Source organism: Rissa tridactyla, chromosome 4, assembly GCF_028500815.1.
Source record: "Rissa tridactyla isolate bRisTri1 chromosome 4, bRisTri1.patW.cur.20221130, whole genome shotgun sequence".
In the NCBI taxonomy this organism is placed as follows: domain Eukaryota; kingdom Metazoa; phylum Chordata; class Aves; order Charadriiformes; family Laridae; genus Rissa; species Rissa tridactyla.
Genome location: NC_071469.1, coordinates 44131863 through 44159839, shown reverse-complemented (window position 1 = coordinate 44159839; position 27977 = coordinate 44131863). Strand labels below are relative to the sequence as shown.

The 27977-nt window shown below is 39.9% G+C and overlaps 1 protein-coding gene across 5 annotated transcripts; it reads right to left on the bottom strand.

Annotated features, from left to right (window-relative positions):
* Positions 1-31: 31 nt before the first annotated feature.
* On the bottom strand, positions 32-25477 carry VPS39 (VPS39 subunit of HOPS complex). Of its 5 annotated transcripts, none has more exons than XM_054198776.1 (25): positions 25289-25477; positions 23528-23593; positions 22126-22190; positions 21288-21330; positions 20154-20248; positions 18807-18905; positions 18025-18117; positions 16263-16446; positions 15636-15756; positions 15141-15261; positions 14217-14346; positions 12944-13086; positions 11975-12118; positions 11253-11394; positions 10880-10966; positions 8751-8824; positions 8044-8142; positions 7670-7787; positions 7058-7186; positions 6351-6453; positions 5446-5491; positions 4652-4801; positions 4347-4481; positions 3679-3770; positions 32-2511 (listed from the first exon to the last, which is right to left on the bottom strand). In XM_054198776.1, exons 1-25 carry the CDS (start codon positions 25359-25361, stop codon positions 2436-2438), a joined length of 2628 nt encoding a protein of 875 aa, XP_054054751.1. In that variant the 5' UTR covers positions 25362-25477; the 3' UTR covers positions 32-2435. The 5 variants fall into 5 exon arrangements, with proteins under 5 accessions (XP_054054751.1, XP_054054752.1, XP_054054754.1 ...); XM_054198777.1 differs by having other exon boundaries at positions 18807-18902; XM_054198779.1 differs by lacking the exons at positions 21288-21330; positions 22126-22190 and having other exon boundaries at positions 18807-18902.
* Positions 25478-27977: the final 2500 nt, after the last annotated feature.

Here is a 27977-nt window from a genome sequence, read left to right as displayed (position 1 = left end):
ATTTAATGGTATAAGACTTTCAAAAACATTATTCAAAGAGAGAATACAAAAGTGGTTTTAGCAGGATTTTGAGAACATTCACAAGCATACTATAAACTTGTAGATTTAAAAACCAAAGTTGAGAAGTGATGACAGCTCTCATACGACATGGCCTCATTTGAATTACACATATTAAAGCAGGAGTGGTACTGGGAGCCCCTGCACAGGGTCTGACTTCCAGGAGAAAGTGAGGACTAATACGTTAAAAAAAAAAAAAAGTCTAAAGCAGCCCAGAGAAGCTTAACTGCACAATGACTGAAACACACACGGGTTCACAATATTTATTACAATCTATTGCTTTAGATAAACCTGCTGTATGGTTAGTAAACCCAAATCATATTATAAGAACCAACAAAAAACGTTACAGCACAAACCATATCTCTGTACAAGGTATGCGATGGAGGTGAACAGAGGCACAACCTTAACCATATAAGTAAGAGCACAATAAAGATCCTCACGTGTGAATACAGCTCTCCTGGTAGCAGATAATGAAGGTAAATAAAAATCGTACTAACAGTACTAGGTTACTAGGATAGGTAAAAACCAGAATATTGTTATATCTGTATACAAAGAATACAGGGCCTTTTTAAATACCCCTCTTTCATTCTCAATGACCTGTAAACACAACTCTCCCAAACCATCTTCCCTCTGTACCTGAACTAGTATATAAATATCTATACAGAATGTGCAAATCCAATATAAGTACTTTTAGGCTCTCTTCTTCAAATAGAAGAAATACAAGGTTAAAAACATTACCACCACAGATCCCCTCTACCAAGCCTCTGCAGAAAGACACCAGTAGCAATACTGCCCAAGACATCCAAGTACAGAAGTAGCAAAACACCAGACCAAGAAATCCATAAGAATGCATGGCATATGAACAATAAATACAAACACACGTGGAAAAGGGAAGAAACATTTAACAAGGGAAACTAGTAACACTGGCAAATGAAAGTAAGTTAGGACTCTTGTCAGCCTACAGCAGATCTGTTCCTAAAAACACTCATACAACAATGGCTAAAGTAAACCTATAATGTTAACTGAGATCCAATTACACCTTAGGCAGACAGGCTTTATTCATCTACTTGTTCGTTAAGAGACAATATCTGGTAGTAGTTACATGCCATGCTCCAAACTATTTAATAATTACATATTTATAAGTATTGCTAGACCAGGATGTTGGGAGTCAAACAGCCACTCTACTGGGTTATTTGCTACTGCTGCCTTTTCATTACCACTGCACAGATTCTTTCTGCACCGACCAAACATTTTAATATCCCTCATACCAATCTGCTATAGGTTAAAGTTTGTGAAAAAATAAGTTAGACAAAAATATCACAGCCTACAAGGAGTATGGTACAATCTAGTTCTTCTAGTTAAGACTTCTGGCCCAAGAGTAACTTAAGAACAGTACCAGCCTGAGCAGAATGCAGTTCTAGAGCATTTAAGATACAGAGATGTTGAAATAGTCTGGATTTTATTCAATGCTGGAAAGTGAACCAGAGACCAAAGAACTTGTATACACAAATGTCAAGTGTAGTCTAGAAGCTCAAGCAATAACTATAGTTCGCTTCCTTCAGAAGTCGCTTTACAGGGTATTCTTTGCTTTTTGGTATGAGTGCAGATGTGAACTTCTTCGAATAGTCTCTGAGCTTCCACTCATGCTAAGCAGTGAACATATTCAGTGCAAATAACAGACAAGTTAATTCAATTTACAGCTCAAACTAAAGTAAAAAGGCAAAAAAATGCTTACTAGTAGTATCTACTGTTTGTCTGACTATGTCTTGTGGAACTTCTTATCAGAAGGTCAGGTGGTAACACTGAATATCAATAAAAAGATTCCTTTGGCCAGCACTTCAACATTCCCATTACTGAGATGAAAGTAAAATTATATCTTCTAGGTCTAGAAATAGGCACAGAAGCCTTCTCTATGCCAAACATCTGGTGGCCACCATGCAACGCTGATACAGCTGCAAAGACTTTAAAGGAATTTTCTTTTTTGGAAGAACTATTTACATACGAGGCCAAATCATAACATTGTTACCCAAAGGAGGTAAGTGTTATAGTAAAACTTGACTTGTGGTGAACGCCCAACAGTTGTCTAACAACTCATTCGCAAGGTTGGAGTGCAATACAAAACTCTCTACAAAAATCAGTTTCTATTATTCATCTGAGTACCGAGAGGTTCAGTGTAGTTGCCAGCACTATAGTAACATGGTTAAAGTCATTTTCTAGTAAATCAATATTGCCAGATAGGTACAGTCAAGTCCACAGATACAAATGACTTCTACCCACTGTAAGAGAACCTAGGAACAAGCCTCAAAAAATCTCAGAAGCATCAACTTCGTAAGTCGTCAGTTCTGAATTTCATATGACTATTGGGACAGTTGACCATGTCAGGTGTCCAATGTGTTGACTTCTTTGGAGCAGAAATAATGCACAACTATTGCATTAGGGTATCGAGCAAATGCACTGTAAAGACACAGAACACAAAAATCAATACAGACAAACAGTTTTCCCTATTCAAACAGCATCCAAGTTACACAGAATCAGAAAAAGATGCTTATATGATAATGATGCTTTATCTTCTAAATTACAGTCTGAATATACTCTTGAGAAAACCAGACAAAAGAATTCTATGGATTTTGTAAGAGTTTCATTATAAAAAAATAAATATATGTTTTCCTGTCTATAGGCACACTTTACTTGGAAGTCACTGGTAATAGGTTAAAGACTGGGTGACAGACTGACATGCTTGCCCTTCAAAACCTTGTTGAATTTAACAGCATTAGAAAAATCCTAGACAACCAAAACAATACTGCATACACAAATTTAAATTCTGATGCTAGATGCTACACACTAACAGCAAAAAATTGAATACGCACCGCAATAAGTATATTTAGACCTATGTTCATTAAAATGTTTTGGAAAAAGAACCTTTCCTTATCATTGTGAATGCTACCAATATCTCAGAAGGGTTCACATCAATAAGAGAAACAGTGAATAAGCTAGTCATATGGAATTTCACTGGAGTTCAAAGAGAAAAAAAAGAAAAAGTGCAAATAAAATTTGTATTCTATACTAACCCATAATTACCTACTAGGAATGGTAGAAGAAAAGTTATTGGCATCCAGGTATCAAGTGAGTAAGTTCTACTTTTAGGTGTCCTAAGATAATGTAAATCAGTCAGGGAATCACAAAGCCATCAGATACAGAAAAGTATTACACATGTATCTTAATTTAAGATTCTTTATATCACCCTTCTTAATTCTAATTAAGAACTGGGTAGGAAGCAGTGCTCTTCGAAAATTTTCCAAACTCAGTATGAGAAACAATTTTCTGTCTTCTAGAGTTGTGAAGTATGAAGTCTTAGGAGTTTCTGACAGGATTTTATTCTCCTTTGTTGAAAGCAGGATTAAAACTCTTGCAGTAAACTTCACTGACTACAGCTTTGATGTTTTCCCAGCCAACCAGTTGAGCGATGTAATTTGTAATTCAAACACTCTTCAAATGCCTCCCTCCTACTGGTATTCTCTCTGCATACATATCACATTCCAAGTTTTGCAACATTCTTAGTTTAAGTGCACCAGATTCGTATTTGATCCAGTTTCCCAAGCTTTAAGGTATATGCTCTCTCACCTGTTACCTATCTTCTTTTTACATACAGTGCACACTTTCTCCTCTGTAATAATGCACTTCACTTGCTGATGCAAGATCCGCTCCTCCTGGACCTAAAGAAGAATTAAAAAAACAAACTTACTCAAAAAGCGATGCCACACTGCAGCTCCCTTCTAGCCTGGTGAAACTGAAAAGTGTCACAATATTTAATTTTCAGTGGCTGTATCTACATTAGCAAGTTGTACAACACAAAATAAACAGGTCTGTAGAGCAGAGCAGGCGATACCAAACACCCAGCACCCACACTATACACACTGCAGGCCTTTGCTTTCAACTAGTCTGGTCCACAGCCTAAGGCAGTCTAACCACTAGGGGGTGTTCAGGTGAACTACTGAACTGCATCATCTGGTTCAGTTTATCTGAAGAAAATCCAGTCCATGCTCTCTGAGATCATCCTGCAATGCACAACAGAGCACAGTGAGTCCAGAGACTCACACCGAAGACACACACCTCATCCAAACTAAAATGAATGTACTCGCCATCTCCTGAAAAAATCTACTTGATGCATATTTACTCGTTTCAGATGTGCTACAGCACCATCTAGACCACACACATTCTGTATAAGAAACAGTTAATTTAAATACCGAATCTGCTTGAAAACACCATTCCAAGAAATGGTGGGATCTTACCCTCAGAAACTCTGCATGGAGAAGATTCTTGAGTACTTGATTAAATCTTTTCTTCTGAGCGTTTTCTTCAAGGACTTTCTCTAAGAAGATTCGAATCTCACTAATCTGTGTATTTGCTGGAAGTAGGTTTATCGCCTGGAGCAAAATACACTTAGTTAGGAAAAATTAAAAAGGAATAGAGAACAAAATAGAATAGAAATTGACACATTTAGCTTGACACTGTTACAATTTGGGTTTGCCTACTTCAGTACCTTCTGTCACCTTCTGCCAATAGTACAAACTGAGTACTCAGAAGTCTTTCTTACCTTGGTGGTATCCAGTTTGCTGTGATGTAGTTCCAAAACCTGCAGGGCAGCCTGCAGATTGGCTTGAGGCTCCAGCACTTCCATCTTGATTGGTCCCAGGCAATGAACACTAGGTGGGGAGAGATACATCCGGAGCAGTGACAGATAGACCTGTTGCACACAAAAAGAAGAGTTCCGAAACCACTGCATGCATCCACAACTGACAGTGCTAGTATAACCCAGCAATGGTACTAGATAAGCTGTACCCATGCCATTCAAAATTCTGAAGTGCTCATTTGAACAGCTCCTACCTTAAAACAACAAAAACTGAAAAGTACTAATCATAGAATGATGTCCAAGGCCTTTTAAGACTTGCATTCTACGCTAAAGTTTTTCTATAAAAGTAGTTTTAATCACACCTCCCTCATTTATCTTACATAACTCATCTATAACCTTTAGAAACCAACACTTCACTGCTTTTTACCATTAACTTTTCTGTAGATGAATGTGGAATACACACACAGTTATTTTGTCTTCTGAATTCTATCAGAACTTTAACTACAGAATATACGCTCAACTCCAGTGACACAGTAACATTCTCAACAACAAAAAAAAATATTTAAAAAAATAAAAATAAAAAAAACCCAATCATCTAGTAATTCCTAAATTCCACAAGCTTATATATAGGTTTCTGTCCCCCTACACAAACTCTGAAAAAGCCTATACAGAGCAAAAACTTTAAAGTCCCTTACACAGTATGAATAGTCTAATACCTCCTTACTGAAAAGGAAGGCTTCAAAGATGAAGCTACTTACATCTTTGTTGCCATCTTTGTTTCTGTCATAATGTTTATGGCAGTAGCTAGAACAGAGAAGAATCAAGTGAAATGCAGGGTCAGTTTTGGAACCCAGAGAATCAGTCCACAGAAATTAACATTTAAATGCTTTGTTTACTGAAGCCATCCAAGTTAGGCGACCATACATCCAATTCTGATCAATTAATCAAGTTGCACAACAAAACTACACCACTTAGTCTGCATCACAATGCTGAGAAAAGGGAGGCTTTGTGCAAGTCTCCCACTTCCGATCAACTTAAAAAACATTTAATTCAGCAGTGTAAAAAAAAAAAAAAGGGGGGAAGATGTCTCCAATCAACACATCATAGCATCAAAATACATGTGTAGATAGATCTAATTACTGTGTCTGAATCACAAAGAGAAGGTGTTCATTAGTGTGGTTAATTCTTTTTTCACCTAAGTACTTTCGATTCACTCAGAAGGTTCCCTGACACAATGCACTTAGCAAAATGCCATATCTTTACTAGAGAGGATTCTGCTAACTGGAGGAGCTTAACTTTGTATTTGGGCTAGTGAATGTCTCTCTAAAGAGAAAGGAAGCAAAACAACATACAGAAGTTCACAAGCTAAGAACAGGTGGAAACAAAGAAGTCATTGATTAAAGTCATATCACTCTAAAGTGCAATGATAGAAGAGCATGAGACGGTACACCTCAAGAGGATGTCATCATCAGTAATTAACAGCCAGATTTCAGGCGGGAAGAGCCTAAAAGTAAAGAAAACATGGAAACCCAGAAGATCCTCAAGGCTTACAGCATTCATGCTCCACATACATCAACATTTCACTACACATCCTATCCACAGGGCAGTGAGCAAACTAAGTCTTGCCAAAAAAACCCAACAGAACAAAAAAAGCCACCCTTACTTTTCAGCCATGTTGGTGTCCTTCAAAATATGAACATAAATAAAGAGAGCTTGCTCATGCTTCCCCATACGACCCAAGAGCAGAGCACGTTCTTCTAGGAGACCTAGTGATAGCACGAAGGATTAGTCAATAGCTACACAGAGAAATGACAACATAAGTTCCATTGGTGACCAGACTAACAGATGGAACTATGAACTGTAGTCTGAGCACAGGTTAAAATTACACTAAGACTGTAAATCTACTTCACACTAGCCTCAGTAATGTTTTATGAGTTCTGAAGTAACCTTAAGAAACAACAAACTTCAGATCTGTTGAGAAATTCAGGCTCATCAGAAAGTTAGGCTAAATATTTAAGTGAATAATAGAATCATAGAGTTATCAGGTTGGAAGGGACCTCAAGGATCATCTGGTCCAACCTTTCTTGGCAAAAGCACAGCCTAGAGAAGATGGCCCAGCACCCTGTCCGCGTGAATCTTAAAAGTGATGGGAAACACCACAAGGTCTTAGGCCATGGTTACAAGAATCCTGCAGAGACTGGTAAACCCAAGTGTGCCAGCAAACACAGAGTTAGTATACTCAGCAGCATACAACTACAGATACAGCCATCTTCTCCGTTTCTAGTCACCATGATTCTACAATAAGTGAGGAGGTTTTTCTGTACAATGCAATAAGCTAGGATTTAATTAACCTACGGAAACCGAACTCACCATCAAAGGGGAAGTCACTAATTAGTCGACTAGGTTCATACCAGCTAGACTTCTCCAGAAAAAGCAGAAGCTTCTTCCGGTAATCCCCCAAGTCTCCTCCTTCCTCCCCAGCAGGCACTGGAGTTTTATCTATATGGAAAAAGACAACATAAACTATGGTATTACCACTATTTCACTACACTAGTACACACAGAAGAAGATAAACAAACAAATCATTACAAGCAGGAACGAAATGCTGATTAAGCTGTTACATGGGCTGTGATTCTCATGCACCTGCCAAATTACTTCAACTCCTTAAAGCACATCAAGTTGCTGGTTAAAGAATAGACTCAGTTATTCAAGACCCTTTTCTACCCTTAACATGCAGAATTCAGGGAGCAGTAGCTGCCATTTCACTTAATCATGAACAAAGTGTCACTTGGTCCCTTAAGATCTCTAGGGTGGCAATAAACCAGACTTCCCTACAAAGCCACAACTTTTGTTCCGGTTCCTTCATCACTTGTTGTATCTTCTTCTGGATGTGAAGAGGGAAGGCTTACAGCAATAGATTGTGAAGGCTCCCCTGTGCTGACCCGTGTCCCTGGTATTCCCACCAGAAAAGGCTAAACATACCTGCAGGGAAAGAACTGAGATATTCTTTCATTAAGCCCTGCACTTTCTCACAGTACAGCTGGATCAGACAGTTGTGAAACTCTGCACCAGTTTCTTCCCAGACATGAATGATGTGTTCCTGTAAATACACATTCGGGTTCAGTTACAGACACTTCTGGGAAGTAATTTGTTACAAGCAAGCAACAGTTCCATGCTTTCCTTCACCAAGCTTGACTTCAGGATTTCATACATTTTAACTATTTTTTCTTTGCACAGCTTATGTCAAAGCTAGGATTGTCTGAGACAGCATCAGGCTCCAATGCCTGGAGAACTAAAGCCTTACATGTAACATGTTGTACTGAAGGTAATGCACTCGTAGAGATTTGAGTTCTTACCAGATAAGGAATAGTCAAGCTTTTAAAATTTTCTATCAAGAAACTGAGCACTTTGTCTCGTGGCAAAGCTTCCACTTCAGGGAGGTCTTCTGTAAATATCTGTTAAACAAAATTTTATTCATAGCATGGTGATTTTATTTAAAATGTAAGTGACACAGTGTCTCTGAGGCACTGAAACCCAGCATGTTATCACATACGTCCAAAGAGTAAGCAAAAGAAGTATAAAAAAAAAATCTGAGCAGCTTATTCAGGCCCTCAGAAGCTATCTCACATGAGAAAGGATCAACAAAAATCCCCACTTCTGCCTTAGTTAACACTCTTCTTTTACAATGCCCAACACCTCCAAAATACAGGGAGTTAATTCTATACCAAAGAGGAAGGGGAAAATAAGAAAGGCAAATTAACACTTGACATTTAAATACTCAATCAGGCTCTTGTGCAAAAAGCATGACATCAACAAAATTAAATCTTGTATCAAAGGTTCCTAGCTATGTATTACAAGTTAAAGTATTCCAAGGATGGAAAAGGATAAGAAAAACTGAAAAGCTATCCTGCTCTACCTACTGATAATCTTACCACAATAGAAAATATAAGTTATATGTTTAATTGGATTTAGCATTAATACATGGCTTCTTACATTGAGTTCTCCCAGTTCCATACACTGTGCTAAATCTCAATGGCAAGGTGCCTGTTTCAACCACACTCACCTTCAGTCCATCTTCAGGAAAATCTCTTAGCACCCAGACAGAGTAGGAAAATACCAAGTGCAAGTTCTCTGTTCCTGGAATACAAAAAGCAGCAGTACCCAATGTTAAAATCCTAAAGAACTACCTACTCACAAACAAAAGCATTCCAAAAGTCTTCCCTTTTATTTTTTTTTATTAGGGTAGAAAAAGCATTGTACTTTTCACTTTTGTAATTTCCTTCAGTCTATTTCCAGCCTGCCAGCCTAATGACTTCCATAGCAAATGGTCAAACACTTCATGACAAGTAGTAAAGCATCGTAGTATGAAGTAACTGGCACAGAAACTACATGACAGGTAATAACTTTTCAGCTTTTAGGAAAATTTAGGACCTGCCTCTTTAAAAGAATACTTTTATTTGGACAATTTAGTTCACAAAGTTTACAAAACATGTTACAAAAACATGACTTTCCCCTCACCCTCATGATCAGAGCCACTAAGGCATCCACTGTCCAAACAATGCAACACAACTATACAAGAAACAGATATAAAAAGGCAGTTTGCTTTTCTTCTTCCCATAGTATCATCAGGAGTAAGTTACTTTTTAATAGTTAAAACAAGCAGCATCTCCATAGTAGCAGTATTTTAAAAACCAGACAATGAACACTATGAAGTAAAACAATTAAAATAGCCACCAGAAGAGCCTATTTCGAAGCTTCGTAAACAAAACAGTGACTTGGCAAACAGCGCTAAGGTCATGGGTCTGAATTTCACTGAACTTCAATTATCTTTCTGAATTAACAGGGCATTGTACAGTGATGGGTTTGCTAGCCTTACTGAGAAAATTTAACAATTTCATTAACAAGAACAAGAGAATCTAACTCCTCATAAACAAGGGTAAGATTAATTAGAATAGCTCCTTTCCAAAGCACTGATCAAGTTGCCTTTACTGAAATCACAACCAAATCAAACACAAAGTTACAATCTACTCAAACACTCATGATGGCAGGAGAGGAGGAACTCATCAAGTAACTATCGAAACTTATAGATCTGAATACTAAAAGGCCAACATCACATCACACCACAAAACAAAACAACTGGCTCCCTCAGCACATAACATCTGCCTGCACGCGGCTTTACACTGTAGGTCACAGGCAAGGATGTTTTTGCTGCTAGAATTAAAACAGACACTAAACTTTCTCATCAACAAATCCTTAATTTAAATGAGCTATAATAGGGAAAAGTTCTGCATAACACTATTTTAACAGATAAAGAATGGTGTCATACAGAAAACTATCTACCATCCAGTCAAAGACATAACTCCCCTGTGCCTACCTCTGCCCAGATAAAACTATATTTTTGATGGACATGGCCAATCACAGAATTAGCAATTAATATTTGCTTTGATGCAATAAACAATAAGTGCTTACTCTGATGACACATGACAAGTATCAAATCCATATCAGTAATACATACTTGATGACTTTTTCTAATTACCTAAGAATTATTTAAGAACACATCATTAAATGCCCAGAAACCTATAGACAAGATACGACTAAAGAGTTTCTACCTCACTCAGAATGTAAGTAAAAGCAAGTTATTGGATAGGAGAAGACTATTCTCAAAAGCAGCAAAACCAAAAAAAGACTTGGGAGTTCACAACAAATAGTCAACAAAGAAAGTTCCTATCATGATGCTGTGACCAGCAACTACAACTGTTAGGTCATTATCTGGATCAACCTAAACACAGAAAACAAAAACTTCACATAGGATTCTTCATCTCAGGAAAGATACCACAAGCCCCAGCAACTGGAAGTTAGACTTTCAGCTGGAAAGCCTAACACAGAAGTTGGACTCTCCTTTTGTCAGGGATGGTAAATCATCACTGGAAGAAAATTCAAACTACTACATCACGTTTTGTACCAACTGAAATTTTTAGCAGGAATAAGGAATGTTTTCCAGTAAGATACTCAAGTTTCAACAAGATGCTCCTGAACTAATCCTTGAAGTTTGCATTATGCAAGAAATCAGACAAGATGCCAAGGATACCCGTTAGCATGATAGTCTCTAGAAAGTTGCAGAACAGTAACATAACCGAAGTCCAACAAGATTAACACCTTCACAAAAAAAAAGCAGCTCTCCTTCACACTCACCCAAATGCTGCAGATATTGCACTGTCCTCTCATGACCCTTCAAAGGCGAGTTGGCTTTCTTTGATTGATCCACCAGTACCTGTAATGCTTTTAGAAGAACAAAAAGGTTCATTCCTTTGTATTCGCAAGTACCATTCCAACTTGAACAACAAAGTGCATTTTCCCTGTTCTGCTACCAGAGGCAAAACAAAGTTTTGTTTTAAACACACAGACCAAACAAGTAACAGGAACAAAGACCAATTTAACCACACGACAGACCCAGAAACAAAGTCTCTTCAGAATATTGCCTGCTCCCTGAAGACAAGTTACATCTCGATATTAGGAATACACGCTCCTATCCCTTCTCCTCTCCCCACCCTAACCACATACCTACCTTTCTCATGCAGACCCTTCTTCTCATACAGAATTATCAGCTCACTGTATTTGTGTGCCTTCTTTAGTACATGCTCACTCTCCTCAATATGGCAGTGATTGTTCTCCAGACGTAGCAACGGTGCCACCAGTGCTACATTTGTCTGCAAGTGAAAAGGGAGCACTTAAATGTACTTCTAATGTGCACCTCCTAAGCTTATAGTAAAAAACATGAGCTGGACAAGAGAAAAAACAAAATAAAACAAAAAAAGCCTTATAGCATAAGAAATGACAGTTTAACATCTTAGAGAAAGGCCCATCTTCATTCCATAATTTGTCGGGACAGAAAGAAAACAATATATCAGAGCTACTCCCCTTCAAGAATAGAGGTCAGCTTTGAAAAACATTGTTGACAGCAAAGATTACATTCTCCTTCATTTAACAGTACAAGGCAATATGAGAAGCATTCATTAGAGCTTCAAAATACACAGGCATGGTCACATCGTTTTGACAGACGCAGCAACCAGAAATGAACACATCTGCTTTACTGCACGAAACTACATCCTGACCAGTGAGCAAACCAGCTAACACCAAAATTTGACACACCATTTTTAGATCACAGACAGACAGTTGTGTGAGAATTTCTGAAGTAGCTCCTTATCATCCTTCTTAAACTTTTCAGCATGAAATTCCAACAGAGTTTGCATGGTATATAAAAGGCCTCTAAGTCAGGCAGAAACTCACATGTAGGTAACACTTTAACAGGGTGGTATCAATGATCTGTAGCAGCTTCTTTTTGGATTTGATCGTGGGTGTTCCTTCCATGAGGGGTGAGGTACTGGACTGATGGTCAGAATCATTCAGCTTCTTCACCAGCTGACTTCGTTTCTGCAGGACATCAAATGAAATTTGAAGAGCAAAAGACCATGGATTTCTCCATCCCACCTCAGCAAATATAACCTACCAAGTAAAAAGACTAATTGTTTCCTAAAGAATTTTTATCATTACTAACTATTCAACACATCACCTTTCCAGCCACATTCAGGTGTATACATTTCTTTTGCAAGTTTATAGCCTTGCAAGATGCCCAGAGTCTTGAGAAAATAGTCAGAAGCAAACTCTGTTAACCTGAACAGAGACATTGTAGAGAAGTTAGGAGACATTTAAAACATTTGGAAAACAATTTAGGTTTTGAACTACCAGGCACAAAAACTATCCTCCTTCAGACAAAAGCTTCCTTTTAGTCTAGTATGAATGGCAACAGAACAATCCATATTCCAGCTAAAACAAAGTGAAGAGGACAGAAGTTACAGTACCCACTACCTCCTGTTCCACCTTTTAATGCATGCTTTTGACCTGTCTCCTGTATAGAATGCTCTCCACAAGAGTCATCAAACAAAACCAAAACATCAAGAGCTCAAGTTCTCTTCAGAAGGCTACTAGAAATAAAATACCGGACTCATTCAGATCTGGTCCACATGCAAATTTTGTTCGGTCCTCACAAAAGTCACATGTGATGTCTCCCACATATCTGTGGGGCACCTCACATCTTCCAGTTCCCCTGCTTTCTCAGAAGCCACTGCCATAGTTTCCAACCATGAAGACAGCACATTAAGGCTAGCATGACAGAGCTGGAGTAGGCGTACTGCTTCCTGCACAAAGCATGCTAAAACTGAATAATCCTACTCTAAAAACAGATATAGGAGCACTCACTTGAGTTAGGTAGTCTATCAGAGCTAAATGTGCCTTCTCCAGCTCTGCCCCAGAGAGACATGGCAGGGGGTTGGGATACTGTAGCTGTTTCCTGTAATCTGTGGGCAGGAGGTCAGGATACAGACCCATCACGTGAGTGGGATCTAAGCAAAAAATAACTAGTATTAGTAACCATTCATAACATTATTTTTCCAAACTCTTAAATATATGTAACCTTTGAGCAAGCTTAGCTTTCCAGAGCTGTCTGTAGTCAGCTTGCATATCCACAAGGTTCCAGATAACAACGTTTCCTTATTAAAGAAAAGAAGCTAAAACACGGCAAAAGTCGCAAGACAACGACTGTTTCAAAGTCCAAGCACAACAAGTTCCAACCTGTGCGTTTGGCACACCTGGAGGACAAGCCATTATTATAATCCTCTTACTGCTCTCCTTGCAGAATCCCAGCATTAACAACCCTGACAGTAGGACAGGATTTCTAGGAACAAGCAATGTTTTCAGAGAAGATTTACTGTGCTTTTGAAACAAGAACTGAATAGCACCTTCTGTAATTAATGAGCACACATTTTCATGGAGTCTAAGCAAATTCAAAATTACTGCCCTCTAATTAAAGTTCAAAGTATTTTGAGTTCTCAGCCCTTTTCTTTCATTGTAGTTTTCCAAAGTATGATATTGAGTGTCATCAAAACAAGTAAGAGTTCCATGTTTAAATGCACAGGGGATGTGCTGTCACCAATAAGAGACTCTCAGTCTTAAGCACTATTCTACAGTACAGTCCAGTCTTCAGGTGTTCCTACAATAATCCTAGTACGAACCAGAGAAATAGCATCAGACTATTCCGACTTCCAAAACCACAGAAAATTTTCCTGGCTTCAGCAGCTTGTTCCACTAAGCTGGTAACAGGGTTAAGGGTCCCTCAGTTTGGTCCAAGTCCAAGGATTTAGCATATCTACAGATGTTCCTTATTTTTCTTTGCAAGCTACAAGTAGGCTTCTGGCAGCTGCTGAAATCCTCAACTTCAAAGGTCTGTGTACATGCTATGCACGCTGTACAACAGCCTACAATACAAATATATTCTGCACAAAGGGCAAATTCATGATTTAACTCACTGACTGGAGCTAACTAAGTACTATAACCAGTTTCACAAAAGACAGACAAATAGCTGTCTAGGCTTTGTCTTAAAACAAAAACAAAACAGAAAACCCCACACAATAGTCTGCGAGCTTCGTTTCATTCCTCCAAACCTACATATCTCAATGCCAACTCAAGCATTTACCTGTACCAAGCTTGGCAAAAACTTGCATGGATTCATCAAAGCGTTTCTGGCAGAAGAGGTTGAAGGCAAAGAGGTTCTTTATATGGTGAATTTGTTGTCGCTTCTCACTATCTGAATCATCTTTCATTTCCTGCACACATACAAATTAAGCAACATTTAAAACCTTTGGGCCAGGTAAATGAGAAGGAAACACTCTACAGAAATAACAGGAGTATTATCCTTTGGGGAGAGTAAGACGAAAAATTATAATCTTCCAAAGCGATCACCTGTGATGGTGATTCTCAGATACTATGCTTATTGTGTCACTGAGATAGTCTAGAAGGTTTGAAAGCTACCCCTGGTTATCTACATACTCACTTGATCACAGCAACTATGTCTTCACTCATTTGCCTTTTCAATTTTTTTTCCCTAATTAGTAATACAAAATGCAATTAAGTCATTTTAATGTAGTTCCAGGGAAGTTTCTGAAAATCAGAAAACCCTAAAACAGTAAGAGCAATACAATTAAACGTACTGCTTCAGCGTCTCTAAGAAATTATTATATTTCAAGAGTAATATGGAGTAATATTTGACAAAAAAAAACACACAACACCAAGCAAAACTGTTTACAAGCAGTCTGAAGACTTTGAAGCCCAACTGACTTCAAAGTCTAGAAGAAGGTAACCGATTAAACAGCTAAGAGATAATCTTTCACATACAAGATGATATCTCAACATCTAAACCACAATAAATCAAGACAGAGAAACAGCAGCATAAAACTAAAACTTAAGTCAAAAAAGGCCAGAGTTTACCAGTTTGTGCAAAGTGGACAGTAAGGAGGATAAATTCTCCAGACTAGCTACAGTCAAGCAGAAGGCAAACATCCTTTTGTGTACTTTTGCACAAGTGCACCTGCTGCAAACCCAAAGGTTTTTGAGTACTTACTGCCAACTGCAAAGCCAACTCAAACTGCTTGTCCTGCAGAAGTTGCTGGATCTGCGTGGCTATGGACACCGGAATGAGTCGCCACACGAAGTGATTACTCGCCACATATATAATATTTGTACTGTAAACAGGACAAAAAGGTCAGTTACTAAGTTCCAGCACTGAAAAAAAGGCAATACCCTATCTGAAAAAAAACACAATCCTGGTTAATACACACATGGATCAGTCAAGTACAAGGGCAACTTGAGCAACATTGAAAAGCAGAAAGAAGAAGAATGTATCTCCAGTGATCAAAAATTCCCAAAGACACTCAACTCTGCCATTTACTCCTCAAGTTATAGCCTCCACCCATCTTTTCATAAAAAACCAACAGACTCCTTCAATGCTGCTGCTTAAGCTGAGGGAGTTAGAAAAGCTCTTCCTCTCCCAGTTTTTCAGAGTGCTACCATATATCCAGACAGCCCGACAAAAGTAATAATCAGTTATACTCGATACCCTCCAGAGGTGATAAAGCGTGGTCTCTGCAGCTCAATACTCTGTACCAGCAGCCGGGGTTCAAAAGTGCGGATCTCCACATACCTTGGCAGAACAGCAATGATGTAGGGAGGCTGGTGTTCTATTAATGAAACAAGTGAAAAATGTAAGTTGATTGTTCTCAAGTATTCCTTGAAACAAGCCATGACTTAAAGTAAGGCTTCACTTCAATTTTTTTTTCCGCTTGAAATGTGTCCCTTTTTTACTTACTAAAAACAAAACTCAGTGCCCAACGCTGACAGCAATTTGCTATCAGACTACTACCAGGCTTTTTTTTCATCTTTCAACATAAGGAATTTCTGTGGCACTCAGGTTCTCAGAACTATAGTGCTTCAAACACACTACTTTCCATTTCAAATCTTTTCCCTTTATAAAAGATATCGATTATGCCTATTTTCTGAGGAGGAGATAGGCATGCAGACTACAAGGAAAGAAGGGGAAGAAACAAAAATAAACACATGAAACCCTCCCTAAGAATACAGCTTGAAATACTTTAGAAACTATCACACTCGAAATCTAGCTAACAATTTTGTTATATACAAAGGAGTAAAGAAGCAAATTTAAAAAAACATTACTGCTAATTCTCACCCATGGCTATAGGAATATCTGTCCAATTCAAGGCACATTTCTGAGTACAGATCCCTTCTTCATTGAGCACAACTGTTAGATCATCTTGGCCAACTGCAACTTTTCCATCTGCTACAGGAGCTACCAATGGTTCCAGCTGCTTCCCTGTGGGAAACAGTTCTTTGATGGATCCTTTTCCATCCACCTAAGATAATAAAGAAAATAAAAAACCTGGTTTTGAAATAACCTTTATTCCAAACCTTTATTTCAAACCTTTATTGCGTAAGATCAAAGCCAAAAACCCCCTGGAGGGATTTACAACCCAGAATAATCACTAACAGGACGTGCAATTTAAAGAGTAGCAATAAAATTTTTTGCATATCATCATTTATCTTGCTTATACATCATTTGGAAATAAAGAATTAATACTTTTGTGTCTGAGATGATGTATTCCTGTTACTGTAGCTAAGCACATAATTCATACAGGTTTATAAAATGCATAGCACAGTAGCAACATCAGTTAGGTGTCCAAACACTTCTTGGTGTAACCAGAGGATTTCGTTTAGGCCAAAACTTTAACATGGTTTTATTCTGGCATGAGTGAGCATTGTAACAAAAAACAAATTAAAAGCCTAGCAACCTGCCTACTCTTTTTGCCCTGCCCTAGCCACTCATTCTTGTGGCCAGATGCTGTCCCAAAAATTTAAAAAAATTTAAAAAAATTTAAAAATTAAAAATGCAAAACGTTGTTCCATGAGCTGTTCTAACAACTCACTGCCACTAAAAGAGAGAATCCTTCTCTTTCAACTCCGGCTATATGTTCCTGCTGCTTCCCTTGCACTACAGCTCAAGCATCCTTATAAATCAACTAGCTAGCCAGCAGAAAACAATACCATAAAAATATATATTTATTTTTCTGCCTATTTAGTGAAGTCATTCAAGGATGGGTCAGTCAAGCACCAAAGCCAACCCAAAGTAGACACTTGGACAGCATGTCTCCACTGTAGTTAATTCAGCAGCTGTACAACTATACATATCACTAGAATGGTGGGAATCAACATCTAGGAGAGAACTGCAGAAAGACATCACTTCTTTTGTGAGCAGTGTCAGTTTGAAGTGACTGTAAAAATTACTGTGCAGTTTTCCTGTTGATTACAGATCAGAGTTGCCACCCATGTATGTACATACACATACGTATGAGTGCTGCACCTCATCTTCATCTCATTTTCCTATAGTATCAGCAGCACTCAATTGTAATGGCAGAAAAGAGAATGATAGATAGCTGTCAAATGAAGCATAAGTGCAAACTATAATATTAAATTGATGACAGTAAGTTTAAAGACTTTCAAACTGAAATGACTGCAGTTCAGCAAGAGAATCAAAAAAAAGAAAAAATGGTTAAGCTCCGTTGTCTGCCAGATAAGAAGATATTCTTGGTCTTTTTTCCATTTAGAGCTATCTCCTTTCTTCATACATTAAATAAAATGCAAACTGAGCTTACACAGACTGCTGCCAAACCAAAATATCTCTCTTCCAATGCCTTTTTTCTGCAAGAGCTTCAAACACTGGTTTCAATAGCAATAAACAGAAGATCAATTCCTGACAATGCATCAGTTTAAAAGGACAGACTTAGACTGCAATTTCCAAAACCACATATAGCAAGAGTACCAGATGCTGTTTTTCATAAATGTGTTAGCTAAATCCCTGAGCACAGGAGCAGCCTCCATAGCATCTACAGCTATCCAAATCTTCTTTAACACTGTCTTCCAAACCCCAGTCTTACCCGTATCAGGTAATAGTCCCTCTTGAAGCCTACACAGATGGAGTTTTCACACCAGGCCATAGACTTGGGTACATCAGGTACACTGAAGTCGCCCTGAGGAAAACAAGTTAAAACAGCTGTTACAAGAGAAAAGCAAAAGTCAAATCTAGCAACACAGAGTGTAACAGGAAGCACTGTTGTTGACATCATATTCCCCACCGCACATGCCTGACTTTTGCTGGTCAAGGAATGGCAGTATTAAACTAAAAGGCAAGATTCATGCACAGTAAAGAGGCATGTCCAGAGTTAGCTGGTCATTTCCTAGAAGAGCAGCGTAGCCTAAAAATTCTCTACCCATTTCCATTGGTTATTTTTATCATTCTGGTATTCACAAGTGCAATTCGCTATGCTTGTTGTCAGTAACTACCTTCTGCCTTTATGACATACCTGGAAAACTTTGAGAAGTGGACCCGCTTCCACAGTGTTATTGTTAGGTACACATTGATAGAGGCTGCACACTAGTACATTTCACTGACTTAAAAGTGTACTACAACCAGAATGTTAAAATAGAACACAGCCTTTGATTTAATTTATGAAACTGTATTAATGCCATTAATTGTGCTTTCAATCGTGTATTTTCACTTTTATTTGCTGCTTCATTGTTAAACCACCGCAGAACCAGCCGGAGTCAATACTCTGAAAGTCAGCAGTGCCTCTGAGTAACAGGGACTGCACAGCAAGCAGTAAAGAGCAACTACGCTCCCTGTTGAGGCATGCGAGACTGCAGAAACAACACAACTCACCTGTAGTTCATGGAACTCTCTGTCCTTCCAAAAATAAAGTTGTAGCTTCTTCCGCACTGCCACACACATTCTCAGCACCTCTTCCCCTGTATTTGACTGCTGTGAAAATAGACAGGCCTAACTCACAGGCTCTCGTAAACTAAGAGGCAAGTAAGCTAACACAAGCCCAAAAGAATCCTCAACCTGAAGCAACACTGTCAGCTGAAGAGTGGCTTTGTTCATCCATGCCAGATGGGCATTCCGTAAACAAGGAAGCACAGAGAGAAGGGGGGCAAGATACTTAAAAATGAACTTTGGCAGGGATTGTGACACCAAGGAAATAAATAAAAAATAAATAAATAAAAGAGCACCAAAGACATACAGACACAAAGAGAAGATAAGTAGAGCGCTATCAGTCCAGCCCTGAAGACTAGGATAAATAGCTTGAACTCTATGAAGTATAGGAGGGGAGGACATGGAACAAGGCAAAGAAGTGCAACAATGCAATACTGACAGATAAAAACATTAATAACTGTTTAATATTCTAGCCTATTGTAAAAATTTCCTGACAAGAAATACTAGAAAAGCTAAGTGCCTGTACACACAAACAACAAGGCACTTTGGAATGATCAGATTTAAAGCTGCTTTGAACGTCATCACTAGTTTTAACATCTAGAAAACTTTCAGTACTTATTAGAAAATATTTAACACTAGGCTTCCACGGGGCAAAGAGATAAAAAGTGATGAAGAGCACTATGCCATCTCTTCTGTTTATGAATAAAGTTTCTGAATGACATAGCAGACTAAGAAACTCACTTGGATAGAAGTGAGTCACTTAATAAACCGCAGCATATGAACAGAGAATTGCTATACCTTATGGAACCATTTTATGGCCTGAATCTACCACAACTGCTCTGGGACTCCTTGGGCCAATACAGTTTAACATAAACAAAAATGTAATAAAAACAGTGATGGAGATGCTTGGCAAAGTACCTACTACACTGGCAATTTAAGGGAAGGGAATGGCTTTTATATTGGAAGAGGACCTTTTAAAAAAGAAGACAGTCAAAGTTACTACAGGATGCAAATGCCTTGAAGTTTTGTATCAGGAGATTAAAGGTTACAATCACAACAGGCACAGGAAGATGTCTTATGAAGCACAGGAAGAAAATTAAGGTTACTATATCAAAAATTGTTGCCTTAAGCAAAGCTTCAACATCCAGTATGTACTAATTTGAAAAAGCACTAGTACCCAAACAACTTGCATGTAACACAAAAATCAACAAACCTAATCTATACAGCAACATAAAAAAGTTATCCTTATTACAAACAGTAAGGACATTTGTGCCGTTGTGTGCCTCCTCTTACCTGAAGATCACAAGTGAAGAGAGATGCGCCTTTTGCCTTGGAAACAGTGGTAATTTGTTGAAATGTCAACAGGTCATGGACATAAATGTTATTTTCTGTTTTAAACAAAATTCCAATTAGTACTCAATACTTAATACATGTAAAGCTCATTGCTAATTCAAGTAAGTTACCACATTTTATGTTTACGTAAGAAGAACAACTTATGAAACTAAGAGCTGCAAGAAAGTAAAAGGAATGTTCTCCCAAAAGCTGAAAAGCGCTAAGGCACATACAAATACAAGACAATAAATGCAGAAAAGACAACTAACACCAACATTGGTAAAATTACATGAAGGAACTGAGAACACGTGCTAACCAAGCAGAGGAAGTGGGAGTGGAAGGGACAACAAGCAGGCCAGAGCAGAGCAAGTTCATGATGGAAGATTCTGTGAACAAAGACCATTTTGAACTGGCTCCTGAAATTAGTGGAAAGTGAACGGTTTCAAATGGAGGGTACTGTGGTCAAGTTTTTGTACGCACGAGGACGCAGGCAGCAGAAATCTACACATGCTGGAGTCGGAAGAGCCGGGACTTGGAGATCATAAAGAAGGGATTAGCAACATAAGCAAGAAAAGACACAGGAAGATCATAAGGTTAAACAAATATAGCGAGGGACAAGCAAACTTAGATCTTCCACAAGATGGTAAAAGATCGCCATCTGCATATAAACTGAATTGGGTGTAACACATCAACAGTAGGTTTCACATATCAAACAAGTTTGGACAGAAGTTTTAGCCCCTCTCATACAGTGCACACACATACGTATGCATGTATGTATATATGTGTATATACACATGCCAACATAGACAAACTATATACACACACACATGCTTTAGTGCACGTATGCACGTTTTCATTTTTAATCACAAAACTTAGCGTTTATACTTTGTTCTCCAAGCTGGCTTACGACAAGCAAAGCTGCTTCTCAATCTATGCTGCATAATGCTTCCTCTGCAAACTGAAAAAGCCTAGGCCCTACCCAATGACTTTTTAACTACTAGACTACTATGCAGGTGGGTGGAAAGGGTGTCACATTCAGCCAAGTAACTGCATCGAGAAGAGCTCATTAAATATTAAAACATTTTCTCCACTTACCTAACAGACTGACCAGAATTTTAAACTGAGAAACAACATGAATCTGGAAGAAAGAATTCCATTAGTGAACTCCACTCATCAACTAAACCTCTGAAGAAGGCTCGATTATAGATAGTTTAAGAAAACACACCTTAGATACTCTCAAAATAATGAAATCTATGCACAACCTTCCTCCAGCTACTGCAACCCCTTTCACTTACACTCAGCTTTTACAAGCTAGCACACAGAGCTTGTAACCTAAGCTGGTAAAAAAAATGCTGTAAGTGGTATGTTACTAGTACTAAAGTACTTCTAAAGGATATGCAGAACATTGCTGAACGAGGCCACATAATCTTTGGGGTAAGTGCTTTCCTAAGTATCAATATAGTCATTGAGCGGAAGTTTGACAAAAAAAATGAAACAGTAGTAAGACTGGCAGCAGATAATCAGTTACTTTAGTTCTAAATTCCAAACAAGAGGAATTACATTCACACTCCTATAGCATTTTATCCAAGAGTCAAATTATGTATTACAGTCTGTTGGTGTATCACCATAATTTTTACAAATATTCTCAGTCAGGGCAGCTGAAGATTTATTGCTAACAACAGCATTTCCATAAAAGCCCAAAATAAACCTTTAAGTCGAATTCTTTGCTTTCTGCTTTAGCAATCAAACCCAGCTTATTCCTTGCTTGGGAAGAGTGGGCAAAAACACCAGGCTGTACCGCCTCTAGAAGAACCCACAGTTTTGGGGAATTTTTTTAAGCTTATCAGAGACTCCAGAAGTACATTTGGTATTTCATTTCTCGGATGAAAACACTGGAAAACTGTCCCCACATCAAGAAGATAGCATCTCCTACCTGCTGAATCTTTTTTGAGAAGTTCTTGTTGGATTTCTCTAGTGTCACTTCAAACCTATTGCAACCTACCAGAAAGATTTGAGAGAGTATGTAAACTGAAGTTGCCCTTAAATTTATGGCTGCATATATCTTACACTAAATAGATTACAAAGAATTATGGAAGCAAACTTGGCTACTTAGCACTAGAAGAATGACTCTTCTAACATATCTGCGCTATCTTTTACTTAATAGCTAAATGCATCAGAAGGTCTTCTATACAGTCAGGTGAAAATGTAAATTACACTTCTGGTACCCAACCGAAGGCCTCATCAATAGTTACATTTTTGCCTTCCTGGAATTTTAGATTACAAGAATTATATTTAAGCATTCTGAAACCCAGATATACAAAAATACCCATAAAGACTTTATCCACACCAATCAAATACCAGCAATTTAAATTGCTAGGGAGCACATCACTGCAAAGTAGACAAGGAATAAACACTACACCACAAGGGTTTAAAAGGAGTTTTAGGGATAGAGACTTACAGACACTTTCTGATGACATAACCTCTCCTGGCATTGATGCAAAAAAGGGGGAGAAATTTACCACGTGAGATAAGACACTAGCAACTCAAGACTAGCATGTTGTGATTGGAATAGACGGCCTACAAGTTCAGAAAAAGCAAGCTGAATTCAGTCTCTAGAATCCAAGCAGCTACAAATGAACATCATTCCAAGAGCTGATGAACTTGGAAGCAAATGCTTGGCTTTTTTCTTTCCCGTCACACACTGCACGACATTACTGTGTTCAATAACATCAATTTCTACATAATTGCAGGTAATGCAAAATACGAATCTGTTTAGTGAAAATCAATTTTAACTAAACTGAAAATAACATAGCTCTATTTGTGGCATCTCTCAAATAGACTATGAACGCTATGACTGTCAAAGAGGCAGGGACAAGAGTAAATGCCATGACAGAACTACTCTTCCCTCTTCCCCATCCCTTGATGCTCATGGACCCATTGAAAAAAGTTCCTCTTTCACTTATCTAGTCCTTCATTAACAGAAGACGTCAAACCTCTGGCAACTTGCACACTGCACTGCTTTTTCGCATGTTCGTGCACTGTATTCACAAAAATTACACTAACTTACTCTAAATTCAAACATATAGAGACCTGATATAAAACATACTTTAAATCAGAAAAATGGCTAATACTACTTGCTATCTTTCTTGCACATCTGATAAATGGTATGAACACTTTCACTAAAGATCCCACACAAATATTCATTAAACTCTATGTAGGAAAAAAAAAAAATCAGTAATTGAACATACTTCTGTTAACATCACTAAAAGCTCTTTAAAGGCAGGAAATAAAAATAATGTAATCAGCTTTTTGTGATATTCTTAAAATCAACTTACCTATGTCTTTCTTGATCCTGTAAAGCAGAAGATGCCCTTGTTTGGTACCAACAAGGAGCCATTCCTCTAAAAAGACAGGGGAGAAAAAGAGACTAATTAGTTTCAACAAAGACTGCCCTTCCCAACCAAGTTACACTTATCAGAACACTTGGAAAGTCATTTCAAATGCCAGAGGACTTCCTGTGGCAACTACACGCACGTCTCCTATCATCTCTCTGGTGGAAGTGCTCAGAAGCAGCTTTCATTCTCAGGAGGGGATAGACAAAAATCAAGCAGCAAAACATGAAGTACAGCCTAGACATCACGTCCTACTTGTTTATACAAAAATAAAGAAGCAAACCATTGTATCTTGAGCGTAATCAAAAGAGGCACTGAACTATTTTCAGAAATTACTATCTCCCAGAGAGGAACACTAATACATAAGGGGAAAAACTGTCAGGAAAAAAAAAAAAAGCAGCTCTACATGGGTTTGTTTGGTTGTTTTGTTGGGTATTTTAAAATAGTTTTTACAAGAACTCTCTGAAGTAGTCAGCTATGCCTGGAAAGGCAGAGCTTAAGCGGCATTTGAATTGCTTGGATGATCAACAGTCATTCAAGATTTATAAAAGAGAACTTTTTTATATACAAACTCTGTGGCAGAGTTTCACTCTTCCTGTTTACAGCATTTATAGCATACAAAATGCATAGAATCTTTATTGGGTCATGAAATACGACTGAAATTAATCCTGCCTGCTGAACATCATACAGGAAAGAAGCATACACAAACATTTCTTTGTACATTTAGTACTCTCTCATTACTAAAGATATTTGTATTTTAATAAAATCTTTTTTCCTGCAAGATCTTTCTTCCACTATGTGGTAGAAAAGTTGTAGAGACAGAATTACACCTCTTTTTACACAACCATACTGCCATAAGCCTGTGGGTTTAGGCTTTTTTCTACTTCAGCAAAAGAAATGCTTTCAAAGAGATAAGAGCCTCCACACAGGAATAAATTTCACATCTCCTCTTCAACATAACTCTAGCATAAACAACCCAAGTTTAAAGGTGGCACTACTATCCAGGTTATAATTCTGTTCTTAAAACAGATTAAAGGGGCCACAGTTCCGCAGTGTCTGGAGTTTTTTAATTACCGATTCTGTGCTATGGTAGTACATCCGATGGGAACTCCTCAAGCAGTCTGAAAAGCCTTATCAAGCCTTATCATTATGACTGCCGGTGCAATCACCTGACCAAAACCTTGACTCGTTAAGCATGCCCACGAATATAACCTACATTTATACGCCACTAACACAGGCAAACAGATCCTAAACCTGACACTTGGCCACACCACCGGCTTCCCAAAATAAATTTTAGCCAAGACATAGGGAAGGCTTTTTCGCAAGGAACTAGCCGGCCCGTGGTTACAGAGGATCATGGCAGCCTCCTCCTCAGCTGGGCTGCTGCCGCCGGGCAGGCGGGGCTGCGGGCGACCGCCAGCCCTCCGGCGAGCGGAGCTCGGCCCCGGCAGCCCCCCCGCTGCCGCAGGCACCGAATGCAACACAGGGAGGCGAAACACGGGGAGACGCTCCCCGCACGCCCAGGCCTGCGACGCGGCACGGCCAATCGGCCGCCCCAGGGCACAGCCGGCCGGGGGCCGAGCGACGCGGCTACCCCCGGCCCGCCGCAGGGATGAAGAACGGCTGACGGGGCGCCCCGGCCGCCCGGGATGGGCGAGAGGAGCGGCTCGGGGCGGCAGCGCCGCGGGCCCCTGCCCGGCTCACCCCAGGCCGCCAGGCAGTCGATCTGCAGCGGCAGCTTCTCCAGGATCGGCACATGCTCGAAGGCGTCGTGCATGGCTGCTGCGGCGGCCGCTCCTCCGGCGAGACAGAGGGGCGACGCGGTGGGACTGCCCCGACGGAAACGCCGGCGCCGTGCCACAGCTCCCCGCCCTTCCCGGCAGCGCCCGCGCTCGCCCCGCCGCCGCTTCCGCCCCCACCCCCCACAACCCTCCGCGCCGTCCCCGCCCCGGCCTCGCCGTCCCCGCCCCGGCCTCGCCCCCTCAGCGGCGGCGGGCGGGGCCGTCTCCGCCGCCCTCCCCTCACGGCCGGGGGCAGCTTCGCCATGCATGGAGCAGCCGCCCGCCAGCGCAGCGCCCCGCAGCTGCTCAGCACTAAGGGAAAGGGGGGTCGGCGGGGCGGGCGCGCTCCCCGACCCTGAGGGGGACGCTCGTCGCCCTGCCGTAACCCCTGCGCACCGCCATACGGCCCGGCAAGGGAGAGACTGTAAAGACGCTTATTTTGTCTTTCCCACAATGTTAGGGGCGGAGTCGTCGGGTTGCCATTCGCTAAGGTAAAACGTAGCGGGTACGAAAGTCACCCTGGATACAAAGACAAAAATTCACCCCTGTAACGTAAGGAAACCAGACAGAAACAGCAAAACATCTCTTGCAAGTGAATGTCTATTTTTGGACGTCCTAAATTTTACTTTAATGAACTCATCCTATGAACTTGGCCAGTGAAGTTAAATCTCCTGGAGGAAATCTTTACTTGTTACCTTGTTCCTTCCAGAATAGGCCGTGGTTGCATTTACTTTGGCCGTGCAGAGGCACAACATTAGCCACCACTGACCTAGAAGCTAAGGTAATTAAACCAACTAAAGAAGCACGTGCTCCTAAGTTCTCTGAGCATCTCCACGAAGAGACCCCTGTTTTGGAAAACAGGGACTGAGGATGCTCTGTGCTGCGAGAGCCAAGCACAGGAACGGGAGAACGAGCATGGTGCTCTTGTATCCAACTTCTTTCCTGCTCTGGAACGAAACCTTGCTAAAGCCCGAAACCGTGCTAAGTGACATCCCCTTCACAGACAGCACAACTGCAGCGTGCCAAAGGAGTTACGGCTCAGGCATGTATCCGGTCTCCTTGACGTAGGATTCCTACAAAATGAAGAGGGACATAGCACCCGTTTAGTGAAAGGAAACATAAGTTTCAATAACACCGGGTAATAGTGACCTCACATGCAAATGGCTGTGATCCATTTTTACCAGCACACAAATTATGTGCCAGGCATTGGCTTCCTCAGGTTTTATGAAGTTGCATACTTTTCCTTTCGCTTAAAATATAAAATGCCATATAAAGTGATCAGAAGGGTAAAAAAAAACCCCACAAACTCTCACACCCCTCCATCTGCAGAGTAAGACAAACACCCCCTTCCTACCCGAGGTCTTGTGATCCTGACTCACTCGGTGCCTATCAGGCCTGTTGCATTGCTTTACCATGCCATGTGATCTCTTACTCCTCAGTCCCTCCTTCAGAGCGCCTAGCAGGAACATTTTGTCACCCTAATGAAAAGCTGGTCAACATCATCTTCTGTGATATTACTTCGTTTCCAGTTTTCTCCATGGCATGCACATGCTACAATCACATCAGTAGCATCACAGCTACTTCTCACAAATAAACAAACAAATACACACAGAACTAATCAGGCACAAGAAGTTTAAAAAACTCCCTCTATATTTGAATTCCTGGCAGATCTTTATTTTTTCTGCAAGTAGAGTATCATCTCAATTAGGAACAGCTTGTTGAAGATATTTGATGTCTGTCGCCAAATTTCCTAAAGAAAGTTCAGCTTCTACACACCATTCAAGTCACTAAAAACTTATGCAGAACTCAGACCTAAGAGTAGGCGTATTTCCTCCCTCCTGCTCACCACGTCTTCAGAGTGGTCTGCATGGTTTGTCTCAAAATTACAACACCTGTTTTGAAAGAACAGGTATAAATTTGAATTAAGTCCTGCCTGTTTACATAACTAAAGATAACAATCCTGCAGGATTTCTGGTTTCATGCATTCTAGCAAGCTAGCTCGTGGACAAAGCCTTCCTGGCAAGTCATGGAGCCCACATGTCTTTAGGAGCAAAACCAGGACTTAGGAGAGGCAAAAATCTCCTTAGCGGAACCAGCACATCTGACCAACCACGCTGTCAGGGGAGAGGCCACGTTGCTGCAACTCCCTTGCATACAACCTCCTCACCCACATCTCATCTACTGCTTTTAGCCACCTCTTCTGCAATCGCAGTCGCGGCAGTAGTTGTGCATATGCCACAGCCCGCATGGTACAGTAGGAACTGGGCTCCGATACAAGTTGTCCTTAAGACTGCAAACACGGAAGTCACAGCACGCACCAGCTACCTTCCAACAATACAGAAACTCTGCCAAACGAGCAGAAAAACGAGTGAACAGCTAACTAAGGGAGCAACAAGCTCCCTGAGGAATTGAGGCCAACTTCAAATACTGATGGAAGTTACTACAGGGATGGAGGGGTAGAAGGCAGAGAGGACTGCCCAAGACCACTACAGTTGTAGGCTGAAAGCACCACACTGCTACTACATGTATTTTAACCTTTAAACTATGAATGCAATTAGGGCAACTGTTTAGATCTTTGACTTTTGTTTAGAAATCTACAATTTGCCCTACCT